General features: G+C 39.7%; 1 protein-coding gene across 10 annotated transcripts in view; it reads right to left on the bottom strand.

The window, feature by feature from the left end:
* Positions 1-20,003, bottom strand: part of ABP1 (endoplasmic reticulum auxin binding protein 1) — a 464,381-nt gene that overhangs the window by 387,854 nt on the left and 56,524 nt on the right. For all 10 annotated transcript variants that reach the window (XR_016259770.1, XR_016259769.1, XM_089428517.1 and 7 more), the window contains exon 2: positions 16,205-16,311. Coding sequence is in view for 8 of the 10 variants with exons in the window: in XM_089428517.1 (XP_089284643.1) it covers positions 16,205-16,311 (107 nt within the window). In the remaining 2 variants the exon portion in view is untranslated. The remainder of the gene's footprint in view (positions 1-16,204; positions 16,312-20,003) is intronic.

Raw genomic sequence — 20,003 nt, 5'->3', positions numbered from 1 at the left:
AAGAGTCAGAAAGTTGTTAGAGAATCAGGTGTTGTGCCATTCAGGATGGAGTCAAGTGGGCTTTTATGAGTTCAAGATGAATTGTGGATACCAGAGCTCAAGTACAGCATGTTATCTGTCTCAGTGATCGAAGCGTAGGGGTTTGAGGTGATTTTCTAGGATGGGAAAGCAAACCTCAAGCCTAGAGGCTCTAACTCTACTAGAGCTATCATTGGAGTTAGGGAGCATGGTCTATATCGGCTGACAAGCAAGCCTATAGATGAAGGGAAGAAGTCGGTTCCTGAGACTAGGAGGGAGTCAAGTCCAAGCGGGAGTATGCAGGTTCAAAGGGAGAATCCACAACCCAAGAAGAACGCCAGATCGGTAGGGAGTAAGGAGACTTCTACTGGCAAGAAGGAACCATAGAATGGCCTGAAGGCATTTCAGGAGAAGAAGCGGGAAGCTTCTAATAGCAAGGACACTACCGAGGATAGTGTGATTCATTCTACAAGGTATGTTGCAGTGGTGAACGCCAGAGATTGGGCTAGCCGTTGGTGTCAATGATGCTGACGAGATACTTCTAAGCAATGGAAGTACCTCCCTCACTAAGAGGGAGTGTTGAAATGTGTAGCTTGGGAGGTTCTCCCACAGCCCCTAAGGTACTGGGTTTGTGAGGAGTTTACCCACAAAAATGGACCTTTGTGGGAAGTGTACCCAAGTGATGGGTTTTGTACCCAAAGTTGTGGGCGTGATACCAAGGTGATAAATGGTTGTTTAATCATTAAAAGCATGAGGGGCATCCTTGAAGGGCTAAGGGGCACCTAGGGACTCAATGATGTGGAGAAAAACAAATGAAACAGAATCTATTTCTTAAGATAGTGGGGTTTTTATGTGTAGGCTCATGTCGGCTTGGCCTACAAGACATAACCCTTGGGGTTTAATGTGCACCCCTAAGATCACTATAAGAAGAAGAGGATTCAAGTTCATTTGGCACATCCACAAGTGCAATTCATCAAGAGTAGACTTCACAAGAAGACCATAGACTTGAAGGAGCCAAATTAGAAAGGAGAGAAGATCGAGTTTTGGTTTCTCGTGTTATGTTCTAGTTGGCCGAGTTTGAGGAGGTTTGTTCGTGGTAAGTTCCGGGTGTAATTATATTATATGTTTTGTGGTAACTACTGTGACAGGGGCGAGTTAATATCTATGCTTAAAGGAGGGTCGAGACCCCTTGTTGGTGCCGGAAACAAGGCCTAGTGAGGGTCGAGTTCACTCGAGAGGCAGCGTAGTAGTTTCATGGATCTGTGTGGGAAGTATCACAATTTTAAGTGACTGAAGTGGCCACTAGTCCGAGGTGGTCGTAGGGTTTGAGGCGGTCGCAGAGGAGTGTTATCTAGGCCGAGAATCTCTGTCAAGCTTGATGCCCAAGAGAGAGGAGCTTGAGGAGTTATGCCAAGTTCCTAAAGAGGTGTGATTGTAGTCTTATGTGTAATGAATTGTCAGCGTGGAAAGGTTTGTCCAATAACGTGTTTGGGCAGCATGTTTGTAAGCCTTAAGGACTATGGTTTGGTGTGTCAAATCAATGTTGAGTGAGTTTGTTTTTGTGCCCTAGATCAGTCATCTTTAGTGGTGTAAAGGGGTTGTGTGAGCTGATTTGTAAAGCCCCAAGTATAGTGAGTTTGATGTGGCAAACTATTGTTATGAGGATTGCTCTTTGGAGCCCTAAGTTCAGTCATCTAAGGCATAGCTAGAGGACTAATAGAGAGAATACTTTGAAGACCCTAAGAGCAGGCATTCTTGGAGTAGCAAGAGGGTTGCTAGAGGGCAGTTTTGTTAAGCCTAAGTTCAGTTTCATTGGAGCAGTAGTGCCATTGATAGAGGCAGATTGGTCAACTAAAGATGCAAGCAATTCTGGAGCAGCAGAAGTACTTTTGAGCAGTAAAATAGGTGGCAAAGGACCTGCCAGGAGTTCAAGGTACGTGGACTAAAAGGGTTGGTGTGATGTAATATTCCTAGGGAATTTTTACAGTAAATAACAAAGCAAACATAGACTTAAAACCAGAGTTGCAAGAAGCGCCCCCCCCCCCCGGATCCGAGGCCGGAATCGCGCCCCGTACGGAAGCGTTCAGGAAGCGACAGGCGAAGCGCGATTCCAATTTTGGCGAAGCGCGGTTCCGGTTTTTTTTTGCGCTTCCTGGTTTTTCGGAAGCGTGGGCCCCGAAGCGCGCTTCGGGCCTCCGAAGCGCCACGCTTCGGGCCCGGAAGCGTACGCTTCACGATGCGCTTCCGAGCGCTTCCTCCATAATCCGCGCGGGCTGGAAAATACGCATCTTTTTTTTAATTTTTTTTTGAAGTTAACTTAACTTAAGAGTGAGGGGGTGGGTTAGGGTGAGTTTAGGGTGAGTTTAGGGTGAGGAATGAAAAGAATAAAGCCCCCATTCATTCCTCATTTTCTCACTTTGAGTTTATGAGAGTTGGAGAAGAGAAGAGAGGAGAGGAGAAGAGAAGAGAGGAAAGGAGAGGAGAAGAGAGGAGAGCTTGGAGGAGTGAAGAAGAAGGAGCTAGGAGAAGGAGGAGGAGCTTGGAGCAAGAGCTTGGAGGACTTCATCTACAAGAGCTAAAGAGGTAAGTTCAAACCCCAAACTCCCTTGTTTTTTTGAAAAAAAAATTGTATTTTTCTCCTCCCTCTCCTACTCTTTCCCATTGTTTCTACTTGCTCCTTTATTTACAGGTTGTCCACCACCTATATCCATATTCCAAGATGGTGTTCTTTTGGCTTCTATGTATCATTCCACTCTTGGTTTTAATGATGGCAAGGGTGAGGAATAGAAGGGAAGAGGAAGGGGATGAACTTGGTCCTAATAGTAGTGACCCAATGTATGATGAGGAGGAAGGGTTTGAAGAGGAAGGGGATGAACTTGAAGGGGACACTGAAGCACAAGATGGGAAAGGTACATCAACACCCTTGTGGAACTATGTGACCAAACTTGATGGGGGAAAGGGTGGTGGATCTTACAAATTTGTGTGCCCTCATGGTTGTCATGGAGGAAAACCATATTGTGGTTCATATACCCGTCTGAGGAGGCATCTTTGTGGGGTGCTGGACAGTGATGAAAAAAAGGGTTCTGTGGGGGTACAAATTTGCCCAAACATTTCAACTGAAGAAAGAAGAAAATACATCCAAATAGAGATGGCTGCACAACAAAAAAACAAGAAACAAAAAACTCATTCTGAATCAAGTGCAACCTCTAAATTTGGTAGTTGCCCATCTCCTCATGGTACTTCTGCAACCTCTGGAGGTAGAAGAACAATAGGGGATTTCCTTAATGTTGCTGGGAGGGATGATGTGGATGGAAAGATAGTCCGTTTTCTTTGTGCTTGCGGTGTACCATTCAATGTGCTTCGCTCTCCCTATTGGCATGACATGGTAAAGGCCATCAATGAAGCCCCAAAAGGATACAAGGCCCCCAACTATGAGAAAGCTAGAACAGTGTTATTAGAAAGAGAAAAAGCTAAGGTTCAAAGAGCTTTGACACGTTTTACACATGAGTGGGTGGATTCTGGGGTATCCATTGTATCAGATGGGTGGACAAATATTAGAAACCAACATTTGATAAATGTTCTTGGTGTTTCTTCTAGTGGTGCAGTATTTATTGCATGTCATGACTCCTCCTCCATCAGTGCAACTGCACAAAACATTGCAGATCTCCTATTGAAATCAATCAAAGATGTTGGTCCGAATAATGTGGTTCAAGTGATCACAGATAATGCAGCAAATTGTAAGGCAGCAGGAAAAATTATTGAGCGTACTCATCCACACATCTTTTGGTCTGGGTGCCTGGTTCACACATTGAACCTTTTGATGCATGATATTGTGAAACACAAAGATTGTGGGTGGATTGCTGAGGTTTACAGGAAAGGGAAGCAGCTCATTAAATTCATCACAGGGCATACAAGGGTAAACTACTTCTATGGCACTTACTCCAAGTTGCAATTGCTTAAAATTGCAAAGACAAGATTTGCTAGTTATTACCTCACCTTTAGGCGGCTAGTGAGGGTGAGACAAGCTTTAACTAATCTGGTGTGTGCTGAAACATGGGATGAAATTAACACTGACACAGATGGTGCTAATGTAGTCAAGGACACTGTTCTTGACAGTTACTTTTGGTCACAGGTTAGATATGTTTTGCAATTCACCAAACCAATTTATTACATGATCAAGTTTGCAGATTCAGATCGACCAGTAATTGGGGAGGTGTATGAGCAAATGGATAGCATGTTGGGGCAGATTAAAGACATTGTTGAGCCTAGAGATACCACCTTGTACAATTATATTCGTGTAGAGGTGCAAAACCGATGGGAAATGCTAAATATTCCATTGCATGCATTAGCATATGTTTTGACACCTAAATACTATCATCCATCATGGCTTTCAACACCAGCACCTGGGGGGGGAAGCAGGAAAAAACCACACCAAGATAGAGAGGTTCACGAAAAATATATGGCTGCATTGAGTAGATTAATCCCTGATGATGAGGAGGCTGCATTGGTACGGAGACAGGTGAGCAACTATACGCTCAACACTGGTCCATTTGGGAGCATGCATGCAATTCAAGATCGAGAGACTTTTTCTGCTCTTGAGTGGTGGAACATGCATGGAGGGGGTACTCCACTTCTACAGAGTTTGGCATTGCGGGTGCTATCACAGGTGGTAAACACTTCTTCTGCAGAGAGGTGTTGGAGCTCTTATTCTTTCATCCACAGTGTTAAAAGGAACAGGTTGAATTTAGACCGGGCAGAGAGCTTGGTTTATGTTCATTACAACTTGCGATTGTTGTCCCATTACTGTGAAGATGCAAAGTCTAATAAAGACTTGTTGATTTGGGACAAGAATCCAAAGGAGCCCAATTTGGAGGATGGAGTGTTGCGACTAGAGCAATTAGAGGATGCTCTTATCCAGGTATGTCCATTGTGGTATGAATTTTCCAATTTTCCCTTATAAAGCATTTCTCTAATTCATGTTTTTAATTTTTTTGTTAACTAGTGTTTTTTTTTTTTGCATGAATTTTTTGAGCGATTCTAGGATGATGATGACCGTGTTGATATGCCACCACCCCCACCCCCATCTGGTCCCTTGGTTCCTAGGTTCCATGGTTCAACACCAACAGCAGGGGGTTCTTCTTCATCAGTTTCAGTGCCACGACTTACACAGAGACCATCTTCTTCATTGCCACCACGTGGAGGCCCGCCATCACGTTCTATTCGTGGTGGAAGGAGGAGAGATTAGTAGATATATTCACAATCTACTTCTTTTTGTCATAGATTACTCATTAGACTTGTAGACTTGTGAATTTGAATTTTGAACCTTTTTGGCTTGGCGGTGACCAAGTGACATATTTTGTAAACATTATTATTTGAATTTTGGACATGACAAATGTTGACAGTTGCTCACTTGCTAGATAAATCATAATATGCTCTATGTTTTATGTTTTATAATATGCTTAAATGTTTTATGTTTTATAATATGCTTAAAAATTTGATGTATGTTTGTAATAGCTAGAATATAGATGATTGTTGTACATACTAGTAACTACAATGGAATCATGGATGCCATATCTATCTTGATTTATGCAAAAATATGCATGTTTTCATGTCTTCTACAATTAATTTGGTATTTGGGATGTTTGTTTTGAGTATAAATGCAAAAAAATATAAAAATATATATATATATAGCAGACGCTTCCGCGGACGCTTCGCTTCCTAGATTTTTGGAAAATGACGCTTCCGCGCTCCCGCTTCGTGCAAGATTGCTTAAAACCACGAAAATCAAACACGAGTCAGAAAATGAAATTTCACCAAACTTTGCATTGCTGAGCCATTTCATTATAATAAGAAGAGGGTACAATGAGGTGTTGGAAAGAGTGCACCTGGGCTTGCTCAAGGCAAACTAGCTAAGCCCAAATGAACAATAAGAAATCCCTCTCAAATCTGTTGTTGCTCTCTCCTGGCTCTATGCTGAAACTACCCAAAAAATATGTTGCTGGTTGCAAAGAACTGTTGCTAGGGCCTCCTCAGGTGCTCAGAAAATTTTGGGAAATTAACCCCGAGCTCCCCACCAATAACCCACAAAAACCCACCAAGGAATTGGCCAAATGTTGACCTTGGAATTTCGGCCCAATTTTCCCCTAGCTACTAGCTAAGTTGGGACCCCTGTTTGACCCCTCAAATTTGCCCAGAAATTCTGCCAAATTAATCTTGGCCTCTCGTCAATAAACCCAAAAAAACCAGAAAGGGTTTGTCCTAGTTTTGACGCTCCAAAATTGACCCACAAACGCTTGGCCCTCCTCCACAAGTAGAAGATGTAACCTATAGCAAATGTTGTGTTTGCTGCTCTGCCAAAATGCTAGAAAAGACCACACAACACTTCTTCGAACTCCACCTCAAGTTTCAGCCCCCTAACTCCCTTCACTCCTCAACCTCCAAGCGTGCCTCCTCCAAGAACTGTGCAGTCCCTGTGTTGTTGCTACCAATCCTCTCCACAAACTTGCACTCCTTACTGCTAGTATGAACTGGTATAGGTAGGACTCCCTCCTTGGGCTGGCACTCGAAGTCCACCGAAGCAAGGGTTGAGATCTCCGCTCGGAGACACTCGTGTGCTAAACAGCACTGCAGACTTGGCTTCAGCTCAAGCGTGCTATGTCAAAGACACAATTTCTGAATAGATGAATGAATGACCAAAATGAGTGCCTCTTGCTCTATTTATCAAAGAGCCTCCAAGATGCCCATGTGGGCCCAACTCGAATTTCCCCACCAACTTCGCTCCAATGAGAGCGTCTTCCACATGTGGGTCATAATTCTCCATGGGGTGGCCCCCACGCTCCACTAGAGCCGCAATATTTCCCTTCCTTCCTAATGTTTGGGTCCCCACTTAATCCTAAAATTCATGTGGGACCTCTGAACCCACATCTCCTAAGTGCAAAAGATTAAATAAGACAAAATTGGGCAAGATTGATACTTCCCATAGCAATATTGCTAAGTGGGAATATCACATGTGAATGTTCCTTCAACAAGTAAGTCAACTGTGTCTTGTTCAAGGGTAGATTTATTGTCATAATTTGTTGACATCAAGCCCTAGTTTTCCTTATATCAAGACTAATTGCAAGAGCCATGATCCCTGGTACGGGAGCCTATGTTTGTTGTATTAAAGTTGTGATATAACAAGTTTTGGGTTGAAAAATTCTCTTACGTACTACGTTGATTCACTACTATACATTTTCCGTTGTGCAAAGTGCTTGTGTTGTGGCATTTTAGTGTTTGTGAACGTGTTTTAGACATAGCCCTGATTCTGAAGTGCCAAGGAAAAATCAACACGGTGCCAATTGTTGAGAAATCAATGCTAGTAGAATTAGGGTTAGATTTCTCTTTCTTGATAATTACTTGTGAATTATGTTGGCTTCATTTACTTCTTTGTTATATTAGCTTTCATCAAGCAATTACTAAATTATGTGTGCATGAAGATCACGAAAACACAAGACACAAGATGTAGGCACTCTGCCAGGGGAAAACCCAGTCAACAATTCTTCCTTCAATAGTTTCTCGAGATAATCCAAGACTCTTGACCTAGACAAAGATTTCCTCCACACCAAGTTAGCCCTCAATCCTTCTTGTAGATGATAACCCTTCAATAGTGACTTCGACCTAGCAGCATCAACTTGTAGCAGCAGCTTCGACCTAGCAACTGGTAGCAGCAACAACAACAACAACTTCAACTAGACAACGAAAAACTTTGATCTCCCTAGATACTCCTCCTGAGTGAGAGATAGATGGCCCAAAATTTCGATCTTGATGACTTCTTCTTAACTCCAAAATTCCGCCCTCTTTTACAACCCCTTTCCAACTCTTCTTCAACTTTGCATTTCTCAGCTTCCAGCTTCAGGATATCGAAACTATGAGAGAGAGAGTGAATTGCTCCAAATGAATTCGAACTGCCTTGTAGCCTTCCAATGACATCGAATTATCCTTATTGAGGCCAACTTGGTCTTCTTGAGGCCGACTTGGTGTGGAGGAGACTAAATTCATTTTTTACTTAAAAATAATTCTTTTTACCTAATTCGAAAGCCCAAGAAGGGTGTCTTTTAATGGACAATGACTCTAATGAATCAGAATAAAGCCATAAGTCCTCAATGGGGACATTGACCTAAAACAAGATGACCCATGCATGAAACCCATGCTTTAATAAGTCATAATAATAATAATAATAATATTTTCTTCATTCTTTTGATAAGTACATTTCATTGAAACTCAAATACATGTATGAATACCAAACCTAGTTACATATTTCAACACTCCCTCTTAACTAGGGAGGTATTCATAAGAAAGATCTCAGAACACATGAACCATGAAAAATTTAGGCACCGCAATGCCATGGATTAGATTCCTGACCAGGGCAATCTATCCAAGGTCCTCTAACAGTTTAGGCACTGCAATGCCATGGACTAAATTCCTGACCAGGGCAATCTATCCAAGGTGGCACTAAGATGGAAAAAAGCTTTCAACTTCTCTAGGTACCATCAGGCTTACTTACTAACCATCAACCCAAGGATCTAGGTGCGTATCTGAGGTCAAAGCTCCATGACCAATGCCACCCTCCCTACTTCGGAAACTAGACATCAACACAAAGTGTCGGCCAGATGTCCTCCCAAGCAATGTGTCTTACACACAAAGCCTCAACACTCTCGATTATTCCAATCGATAACAAATCTCTCTCGTGTAACTTGCATGCTATCAAATCTCAAAGAGATTTAACTGTACAAACACAATCCTAATTAGTAGTAAACTTTCAAATGTAAGTAAGTAAACACAAACCTTCAGGGTCTTTCAGGCAACTAGATGTTGCTTCTCAATTTATCACAGTAGGACTTTTAAACGAATCTTGGCAGAAGATTCCTTGATTATACATCTTCCTTTCCTACTTTACATGCAGCAACATATTCTACAAACAAATCCTGCTTTTCTTATCTCAACAGCTCCTCAAAATGCATTCTCCAATTTTCTTCTTTCAAGGTGTCCATCATGACTATAATATGCCCTCCCTCTTAACTAGGGACTTGTTTCCATGAAGACGAGTGATGTGTCATTCTCTCACTCATGACCTTCACTAAGACTTACGGTTGTTAGTCCTGGTCTAGTGCATGACACATGAAGTAGAGAACCATATCCATCACTCCCTCTTAACCAGGGAGGATCTAATCATTCCTATACAAGGAATATACCCAAGCTCCCTCTTAACCTAGGGAGATCAACTTATTTTCTACGACATAGGAGAATCTTTCATGGCTTCCATCCTTCTTATCAGAGTTATCATGACCATCATCATCCATATAACTTTCTTCATCATGCTTATCATATCAACTTTACTTACGAACATCTTCACCATCTTGAAGATTATGTACCTGCACAACTTAGATAGCAAGTACAACCAAATCTATAGAAGCATGAAGTTAACCTCATCAAAATCATACAATAATGGAAGCATTAGACTTTATAAATATAATCAGCAAGAAACTTTACTTCTATACTTCAACCTCTTGCCCAAGTTTTGTTACAAACCCTAAATCACATCAACAACTCAAGATATCAATCTCATTATATGAAGGGCTTCAATATTTCTTTCAGAGATATGACAAACTCTTTTATAACATATAACAAACCCTCGAATCAATTCAAACAAGTATAATTTTAACAAATCATCTAATAACTTTCAGAATTCATATGTTAGACTTCCTACTAAGATTTTATGCAAACCCTAGATTTCAAACATGAGTCATTAAGCTTCAACAATCAAAACCAATCGCAGCTCAATTTCAGATTTCAACAATCTTTCATAAATCTCAGATTGTCACATTAGCCATCACATATTAGAAAATTGAGCTTCTACTAAGGTTTAGTTACAAAACCCTAGAATTCACAAACACTATCATCCTAGAGAATCAAATTTCGACTAGGGCTTTGTTCCAAACCCTAAGACTTATGACCATCAACAATTAGGTCAACACATATATCTAGGATTCCATAAGCATATCATAATAAGTGTTAGTCAAACCCAATAACACAAATATCAATATATTAAAGTTAGACATATAACAAACTTGATCAAACTAGGGTTTCAATCGGACAAACACACATATACCTAAGATATTATACAGGACTTGCTTATACACCCTACCAAATACTAATGATCTAGGGTTTCAAAACATAACACAGTGAACCCTAATTTATCGATACTTCAAAGTTTTGGGATTTCAGACATCACCATACAACCCTAAAAAGTTAAGGTTTTCATAGCCATACCAAAAACCTCAAACATGACATCATCAACGCATCAAACATTTTCTTTAGACTTCATCAATAACCCTAAGTAGGCTAGGGTTTCATACATTATCATCGACATACCCTTAAGTTAGGGTTTTACAAAGAACCTTTTTAGGGTTCCACAAGAATAATCAAGGAGATGAGGGTAGATTTATCTAATGATGAATCACCCAATCAAGAATCTTTAAGATTCAAGAGAGTTAGACACAATAATGTTAGTAATGTTGAAATGAATATACCTTTATCATGAAGAGAGAAAAACTTGTAATGTAAAGCATACCTTTTGTTTCTTAACAAACTTTGCAATTCTAATGCTTTGTCTTGTGAGGTTTTCTCCCATAATCCTTGAGTATTAATGTTGAATTTAGGTAAGTTCTATGCTTAGAGCAATTTATTTCAATTTTAACAGTTTCCTCAATATTTTTTCCAGATTAGCAATCACATCAGCATAATAGTAAATTGCAAATAGAACATAAACATAAATCGCAGAAGACAAGCCAAGACAAGAGGACACAAGATGTGGCGCTAGCCAAGGACAAACCCCAATGTGGGGAAACCCTTGATCAATTCTTCTTACATGTTCTTCAATAGTTCAGCACAGAGAGAGAGAGAGATAGTACATATGCAACAGAAGTCAACACTTTGACTTATCTAAATAACAGCATAGATCATCTCTAAGAAGATGATACATGAGGTAGCTGAACTCAATTGAAGACACGCTGCTTCAACTGATTCTCCAAGGTGACTCCATCGCCTTGTTGCACCTATCATTGTGTTGCTCCTCATCATCATGTTGCACCCCATTGTGCTGCATCGTGTTGCACCCATCACACTATGTTGCATCTCATCATGCTTCACTAATCATGACCGTACCCATCACTGTACTGCATCATGTACCATTGTTGTCCCATGTGCCATTGCTGCACCATGTTGCCATACTGTTATCCCATGTGCCATTGTTGCACCGTGCTTGCCACTGTTGTCCCATGTGCCATTGCTGCACCATGCTTGCCACTGTTGTCCCATGTGGCATGTTGCAACATGCTACCACACTGCTGCATGTGCTTGTTGCACCATGCTTACCACTGTGGTCCCATGTGGCATGTTGTACCATGTTGCCATACTGCTGTCCCAATGTGCTTGTTGCACCATGCTGCCACACTGTTGCATGTGCTTGTTGCACCATGCTTGCCAATGTTGTCCCTTGTGGCGTCTTGTACCATGTTGTCATACTGTTGTCCCAATGTGCTCGCTACATCATGTTGCCACACAGCTGCATGTGCTTGTTGCACCATGCTTGCCACTGCTGTCCCCTAAAGGTTCTGTCCACCTCAACGCAGCCCTAGACTACCTCCAACTGTTTGCTATGGCCTGCGGCCTAGCAACAGTTTGTTGTAGATTTCGGCCTCCTCCAAATGTGCCCAAACAGCCAGCGTTTTGTTCCTCCTTTACTCGGCCTAGCAGCTTGCCCTAGAACTCGACCTCCTGTAGCAGAATTCCTCGGCCCTCCTTTAGTAATCTGGTCACTAGAACTGGCCTGTGACTAGGGCATCATAGGCCTGCCGCTAGGGCAGGATAGACCTGCGTATGAGGCGGCATGTAGGCCTCCTTCACCATGTCATATCTCCATCTTGTTAAGGCCTCCTCCATAGTTGCGTTAAAACTTCTTCCATGACTGCGTTAGAGGTAAGGGCTCCTTTAGGTCAGCGTATAGGTTCCTACCATAGTTGTGATTTGATCTCCATTAGAGCAGCGTAGAGGCTTCTCCTTTTTACTGCGTCAAGGTCTCATGCCAGGACTCCTTACCTTTTGCGTTTAGGGCTTCCTCTCCTAGATTTCTCTTCCACTAAAACCCAAAGCAAGTGGAGAGAAATCAAGAGTGAAGTGTGTGTAAAATGACTCTCAAGTCATCTCTTTTTATACTAAAACAATGAGCACATGTGGGGGTTATAAGGTTGTTGGTTGACCTTGATGAATTGTCTTGTAACACAAATAAATTCATATCTTTATGAATACTTATCGGAATCGGATGATCTTTAGATCAATCATACACCTCTCGATGAGAGGGATCCAAGAAAAATATCAGCTGCCATAAATAAGATGACCCACATGGAGTTTGGCCCTAGTTGACAATTTTAACAATTCAGCAAGCTTTTCCTAAAGAAAATATGAATAGAAATGTGATTAGTATTTAATACAAACAAACTTAGATAAGTAAGGAAAACTAAAAAATGAAAAAGGTAATAAGATACTTATCTTTGGAAGTTGGTAAGGGCTCCCTCCAAGCTTGAGGAATACTTAGAGTAGAAGGATATGCAAGGGATGGAGTTCCTAGCAAATAGGTATTTTACTTCGGGTCCTTCCATCATGTTCTTCTTTGGTGAAACTTCTTTGGCAAAGTTTGCTTGATTCATGTCCCTTCTTTCTTGGCCCTTTAGACTTCTTGATTTCTTTGTAGACTTCTTCACTTTTCCTTTTACTAGATCCAAGAATTTATTCTTTTTGAGGATGAGATCTATCCTCTTCTTCCAAGCATTGTAATTAGATGCTCCTAATTTGTTCTCTCCCTTTATTGTGTTAGACAATGTCCTTGAAGATAGTAAGCTTCTTTCCTTATAAGGTCTCCTTATATGATCCTTTAATCAACTTCTTGAGGTTCCTTAGATTCCTTTCAATAGATCCTTAAACTGTCTTTTTCCTCCTCCTTCATCTTAGCTCCATTCTCCAACTTCAATGATGTTGATCCCAGGTCTTTAATAGCATAGCTTTTGTTGTCTCCCAATTCCACTGTATGAGAAGATGATTCATTTGATAGAGTGTGAATTTGTTTACTCTTCCCTGTCATATGCCTAGATGCTTCACTATCAATAATCCATGCATTATCATCATTAAGTGAACCTGTAAGTGCAGCCAAGAACCCTTGACTTTTGACTTTGTTGAATAAGTAGTAGAAGATCTTCTTGATACAGCTTCCTGCATTATTGAATCCCATTCTTATCATAGACGGAGTAATCATTTTTCCTTCAAACCAACGAAGAGATCTTCAATCTTCTTTGACCTTAGCTCTGATACCATGTTGAGAAATCAATGTTAGTAGAATTACGGTTAGATTTCTCTTTCTTGATAATTACTTGTGAATTATGTTAGCTTCTTTTACGTCTTTGTTATATTAACTTTCATCAAGCAATTACCAAATTATGTGTGCATGAAGATCACAAAAACACAAGACACAAGATGTAGGCACTCTGTCAAGGCAAAACCCCTATCCAAGGGAAAACCCAGTCAACAATTCTTCCTTTAACAGTTTCTTGAGATAATCCAAGACTCTTGACCTAGACAAAGACTTCCTCCACGCCAAGTTAGCCCTCAATCCTTCTTGCAGATGATAACCCTTCAATAGAAACTTTGACCTAGCAGCGTCAACTTGTAGTAGCAGCTTCAACCCAGCAACCAGTAGCAGTAGGAGCAGCAGTAGCTTCGACTAGACAAAGAAAAACTTCAAATTCCCTATATACTCCTCCTGAGTGAGAGATCGATGGCCCAAAATTTCGATCTTGATGACTTCTTCTTGCCTCCAAAATTTCGCACTCTTTTACAACCCCTTTCCAACTCTTCTTCAACTTCGCATTTCCCAGCTTCCAGCTTCAGGATATCGAACTCTGAAAGAGAGAGAGTGAATTGCTCCAAATGAATTTGAACTGCCTTGTATATATAGCCTTCTAGTGAGGTTGAATTATCCTTCTTGAGGCCGACTTGGTGTGGAGGAGACTAAATTCATCTTTAACTCAAAAATAATTCTTTTTACATAATTCAAAAGCCCAAGAAGGGTCTCTTTTAATGGATAATGACTCTAATGACTCAGAATAAATCCTAGAAATCCTCAATGGGGACTTTGACCGAAAACAAGATGACCCAAGCATGAAACCCATGCTTTAATAAGTCATAATAATAATAATAACATTTTCTTCATTCTTTTGATAAGTACATTTCATTGTGACTCAAATACATTTATGCACGCAGAACCTAGTTACATATTTCAACACCAATCCCAATGACCAATGACAATCAACCCAATGAATGGGGATAAATAACAAGGAATGTTGGATAGTAGTAAGTATGGATTATCCTAGCCACACTATATGAATCAATTTCCCCTAGTAGTGCCCTTCCTAAACCATAAGGCCTTAGAGGAGATCCCACTGGACTAGAGTCAAAGGCTAACCTCCCAAGTGAAGTGTGGGAACAAGGATACAATTAGGAGTGGTCACTCATCCAGTTTGCCCTATGATTCATATTATGCCTGAAACATTAAATGAAATCACAAGTGCTAAAATGGTTAAAGTACCTATTGATAGATGACCCATCTTTCCTTCAAGAAGAATGCTAAATGGGAGAGAGCACTGACCAAAGCAATAGGTAGAGAACTCTAGCATAAAACTATTTGAAGACCATCATAGGGCTGTTGGCTGGCTGGCTATCAAATGAGGAAAAAGGAATTCTCCTATTAATTACCCACTTCTGGTAGGTAACAAGTCCCAAATGTGCCCCACCAATAACATAAAAAAATGAACAAAATAAATAAAATAGAATGCATCAAAATCCCAAAAACGGATATTTGTTTTTAACTTTTTATCAAACAAAATACATGTATATATATTCAGCCCAATGTTGCACGACTTGTACTCGTGTAAGACTTGTCTAGCTATTGACTCGGCGACCCGTATAAGACTCCATTAAAAAAAAAAAAAAAAAAAAAAAAGGTAAATTTTATGCACAAAAAAGAAAAATAAAAAAAAAAAATCAAATTTTGAGAGTCTCCACCCCACGAGCCTTATGCGGGTCATATGCGGTTCTTCACGGGTTCAATGAGGGTAGCCGAGTTTTATGCAGGTTTTGGCGGGTATGGGTAGAAACCGCGGGTTCTATGCAAGTGACCAGTCTCACTAAAAAACCTGTCACTTGCGGGTCTTATAAGAATCGCGCTACACTGATTCAGCCTCTAAATACAATACAAATTCCTCACTCCTTCTGCACTATTTCTATAGCATCTTTGTGCAATTGGTTGATGAGAAGAAATTGTGTATCTACATGGGTTGTCAGCCATTCTGTAAAAAGAATTCACAAAAAGAAGCGTTTTCTTAAATTTTCAAAGGTTTGTGTCTTCTGAGCTCTGCAGTGCAGGGAGATTTGGGGGGCAGATTTAAGAGGATTTCTTGAATCTGCAGTTTTTTAATCAGTTTCTTCTCTATTCTTGAATTATAATGAATAAAGGCAAATAGTTTCTTCTGAAATATGTATTGTGAACCAATGACAAATCAAGGAACCCTTACATGCACACACACAGTTGTTTCCCCATTTCCTAGACTTTAGAAAGTGGCATTTCCTATACCTGGTATTCATTTCAGCAACAATACCTTAGCATAAAATCTATGAATATACACTGAGTAATCATTAGATGATTACACTCATAAAGTGGCCACTCAAATAAAAGGACCCTGCAAAAGCACCAGAAAATAGATTTCCACACCAAAAATTAGAAAAAAATGACCTTTTTTTTAGTTCTCAAAAGAGAATAGAGTCTAGAGTCCAGAGTCCAGATACATCGTGCCTCCTGACAGCGGATCACATATTTTATATGATGCAATTCATCTTAAGACTTCACCATGAATTAAGGCAATAAGCAGTAGGATTATAGCCAACATTAAGGTCTACAACAGTAAGTACAGAAATCCTTCCTTCAACAGAAATATTTCAACATGCATAGTAGATTTAAATTTTAAAAGCTACCAATTTAGGTCATCTATAAAACCCTAGTTCCAAAAAACTATAAGCTTCAGATAATACTTCCAGTTCTTACCTCTTTCATTCCATGTAATGCAGCACCTGCAACTGTCATATGCATGAATCCTTCTCTTCCATAGCTATCTTGAGGAATATCACTCAGATTCCTGACACGTGGTATGTCTGTGAGGAGCAACAAAGATGAAACAATGAAACCTACTGTAGTAAACCTATAAATCTGTTAATATCACTCAAATTTCTGACCAATGGTACATCTGATAAGAACAATAGCAGTCACCAGAAGAAAATAACAACAGACTCATTCTCAAGAAAAGAAAAGATACAGAACAATTTATATACCAAATCATTTTAAATCTTGATGATTCCACCAACTGCACTGAGACTAGTTCATGAGAACTTATCACAAGAGACAGTTACCTTCTATCAGATGCAACTGTACAAAATATAGCAAACCTAAGTGCTAAGAATCATCATTCATCACTTTCCAGGTATAAGACCAGATTTATAAGATTTTAATGTGCAGCATGAGCCACCCATGAACACAATTGCAGACCACAGAGCTAACACATTCCATGCCAGTCTTCATTCATATTCCCTTCTTGATTTTCAATGATGGAAACATCTTCCTCATGAGTTGTAATCATAGATTTTTGTTTTTCTATTAATTTCAAGAGGGCATTGCTTTATTCTATCTTTTTACTTATTTCAGCTCCCAACTCTAATGAAGGATTCCTCTGAAAAATAAGGAACAGACCATCCATTTCTCCTTTTCTGTCATGGGAAAGCTCAATCCAATCATCCAAGTGCCCAACCCTATCTTTTCTATGATCTTCTTTATTAGTTTGACCTTCAATATGTTGATAAGGCAACCCTTGCTCTTCAAGGGGGTCACGAGAAAATTCTTTGTTTCCACTTCTTTCAAATTATTCAGTTTCCATGGCAATGTAGAGTGTTTCTTCAATTTCATGATCCTTAAAGGTCTTAACAACTTTATTCTTTCCATCTCCTTGGAAGGTCACCACAGTCTTTAAAAACATCCTCAAAATCTTGATGGCTATGACCCCAACATTTGAACATTGAATAAGATTCTATGCAATTGATCATAGGAAGATATTCTCTTGGGAGCACTAATATGTTTTAGATTGGTTTGATCCTTCCATTCTAAAGAAAATGCAAAGAGCTTGATAATGACATCCTCATGAGATACATCAAGGTCTAGCACATATTCCAAGAATGAAGCAATATGTTAAATGGCATCAGATTTGATTCCATTAAACTTTGGAAGGTTGTCTACCCATTTTGGAGGATACTTATGGGGAAATCCTATCAATTCCATCTAGATCAAAACAAAGGAAAGGTTCACTAAAATCCCAAAGTTGTCATATCTTACCACTTCAACCCAAAAGAAGTCATGAACAGTGAAATGCCAACATAGATGCTTGCTTCTCCTTACAAGCATCCAAAGTTCAAACTATAAAATCTCCTAGGGAATTGTGCTTCTTCCCTTCAATGGAGTTCTTAGGTGAGTTAACTTATAAAAACCCTCAAACCTCACTCGGTGAATTTTATTGAAGCAAAACTTTGAATAAATTGGGGAATTTACTTTATCCCCAACAACGGTGCCAGAACGTTATCTCCCAGACACTCCCTAGGGGTAAAGCCCAACCTCACTCAAGGGGAAGCCTAAGGAAACTATCAAGCGAATCATCACTTGTCACCTATGTGATTCACTCCACTCTTTAGGCTAGGTAAACCAAACCAAGGGAGCAATCCCTGAACTAATCCTATGTTTATTGTCAGTATAGGGGAGGAATGCAACATAGGATTAGTGTACTAAACCAACTCACTTAAGGGGTGCTAGTCCTAAGTCTTGCGGGGAAGAAAAAAAAATTCAAAGGTGTGGCCCAGAACCAATAGTTCTTATAATGTTGAAATGATGTCAGTTTAAGTGTTGGTGCTTATCAAAAGTCGATGCTTGAGAAATTACACAATGATAATTAGGATCATCATCCACTAATACTTCTAAAATTCAACACAGTCCATAGAACCATTGATCATCATGAAAGGACAATGAGGCTTACTGAACATGAAAATAATCTTTAGAACTTGGCTCAATAATCATGTATCAAATGACCAAATTGCCAACTCAAATAATGTAATTATTTAGAAATGGGACCATCAAAGTATGTTCAATGAAAATAACAAATTCGAGTGGCAAAATTAGGTGTATTAGTGTTGCATAATTGATTACCATCCAACTTATAATATTGATCTCACACCATATGCTTATCCCAATGCTCAACAAAATTATGAAATAGTTCTGAACATGCCACACTCATATTAGCCCACAGAAAATAGATTTCTAGAAAAATTACTTTAATATGATGTTCTGTGTTAGGCAATGAGTGTTTATTCGACTATTAAACTCATAAACATTTGAAGGCTTACCAAAAATTATCACAATATGTTTAGGATATGATCACGAAAAATGCTCATGAGCCCCAAAAGATAGCTACGTGACGTAATTCAAAGAAAGTAAACACACAGTGCGAATTTATGAATGTAGAAACATTGGAATTAGAACATCTAAAACAGATTTATCCCTTCAAAATTCAGTGTGCCATATCACCATCAAATTGCAAATTAAAACAAATGCATGTGGATCAGTATCATCAAATATTAAACTTAACAAATGTAAATTCAATGTTGTCAAATGTTTAGTTAAGTGACTGTTGCCACAAAATCTAGCAGACTTTGGAGAGGGAAACCCTACAAGGCATAAACTAGACCAAGAGACAACAATGGGGTGATGACCCACTGTCACCATAGCCAAAACCCCTGACTCTTTACAAATTTTCACTGATCGGAGGAGTCCCAATATATGAGAAGGTCACCTAATGGATATTTTAAGGTTAAGATATAAGGTGAAACAATAGGGCTTTCTACAAGAAAGGCTCAACTTAGGTTCAAGGCTCCAATCGGAGGCAATTCGCTTTCTTCGTAGAGGCCTATTTGATGAGGTACAAGACCTAGGGTTTGATTGATGGGTTGAGTGTTGGAGTAACCAAAGGTCAAGGTTGATGAAACCTTCAAGAAGCCTCCAAGTTGAAGGAAGACAAAACTAAGGTTTCCCTCTCAGGGCAAACAACTAGGGCAAGAGAATTTATGGATGGAATTGAAGTGGATGCCCACCAAAAGGATAGATTTTGTGGCAAATATTGTCCTCTTGATGTTTAGGCTCTCCAATCTCCAAAAATCACCTTGCCTAGAGATTCGCACCAAGTCCTAGTTTGCTACCTTGGCCTTAAAGGAGTTGAAATTCAAAGGAGAGAGAAAATGGATAAGAGAGGTAAATGATCACCAACCAATTGGACTAGTCCCTTGTCCCTTGGGAGAATGGAGACTAGGATGAAATAGATTAGCCAGTAAGTTTCCAAGAAGGCCAAAATTTGATGCCCTAGCAACAAGATTTCAAGCATTTACCTATGCAATGGAGAAATGGATTGTCATGGGAGAGCTACTAGGAGTTCACCACTAGGATAATTCATCACATGTTATGTATGAGTAATGCATGCAACATGTATATAGATAGCATTTAATTTATATTCAACAAATTAGGGCTCAATTTAGCATAACCTAAAATCAATTATTCCATACAACAGACATAGAGAAATAAATATCCAACAATTAGGTACAACTCACAAGATGACATGCAAGATTTCCATCCATTAGACCAAAGAATAGCTCCGAAGATAATCAGGATCAGCTCCAAATATCAAATGCATCCACAACTTCCAAATTCTCCACAAGGGTACAAGTCCAAATTCAGCAAACTGGGCCGAAAATCCAAAGAG

Source organism: Pinus tabuliformis, chromosome 4_2 (assembly GCF_031772625.1).
Source record: "Pinus tabuliformis cultivar Carrire ecotype Pingquan chromosome 4_2, CPIR1, whole genome shotgun sequence".
NCBI classification, from domain to species: Eukaryota; Viridiplantae; Streptophyta; class Pinopsida; order Pinales; family Pinaceae; genus Pinus; species Pinus tabuliformis.
This window is presented reverse-complemented; position numbering and strand designations above follow the sequence as displayed.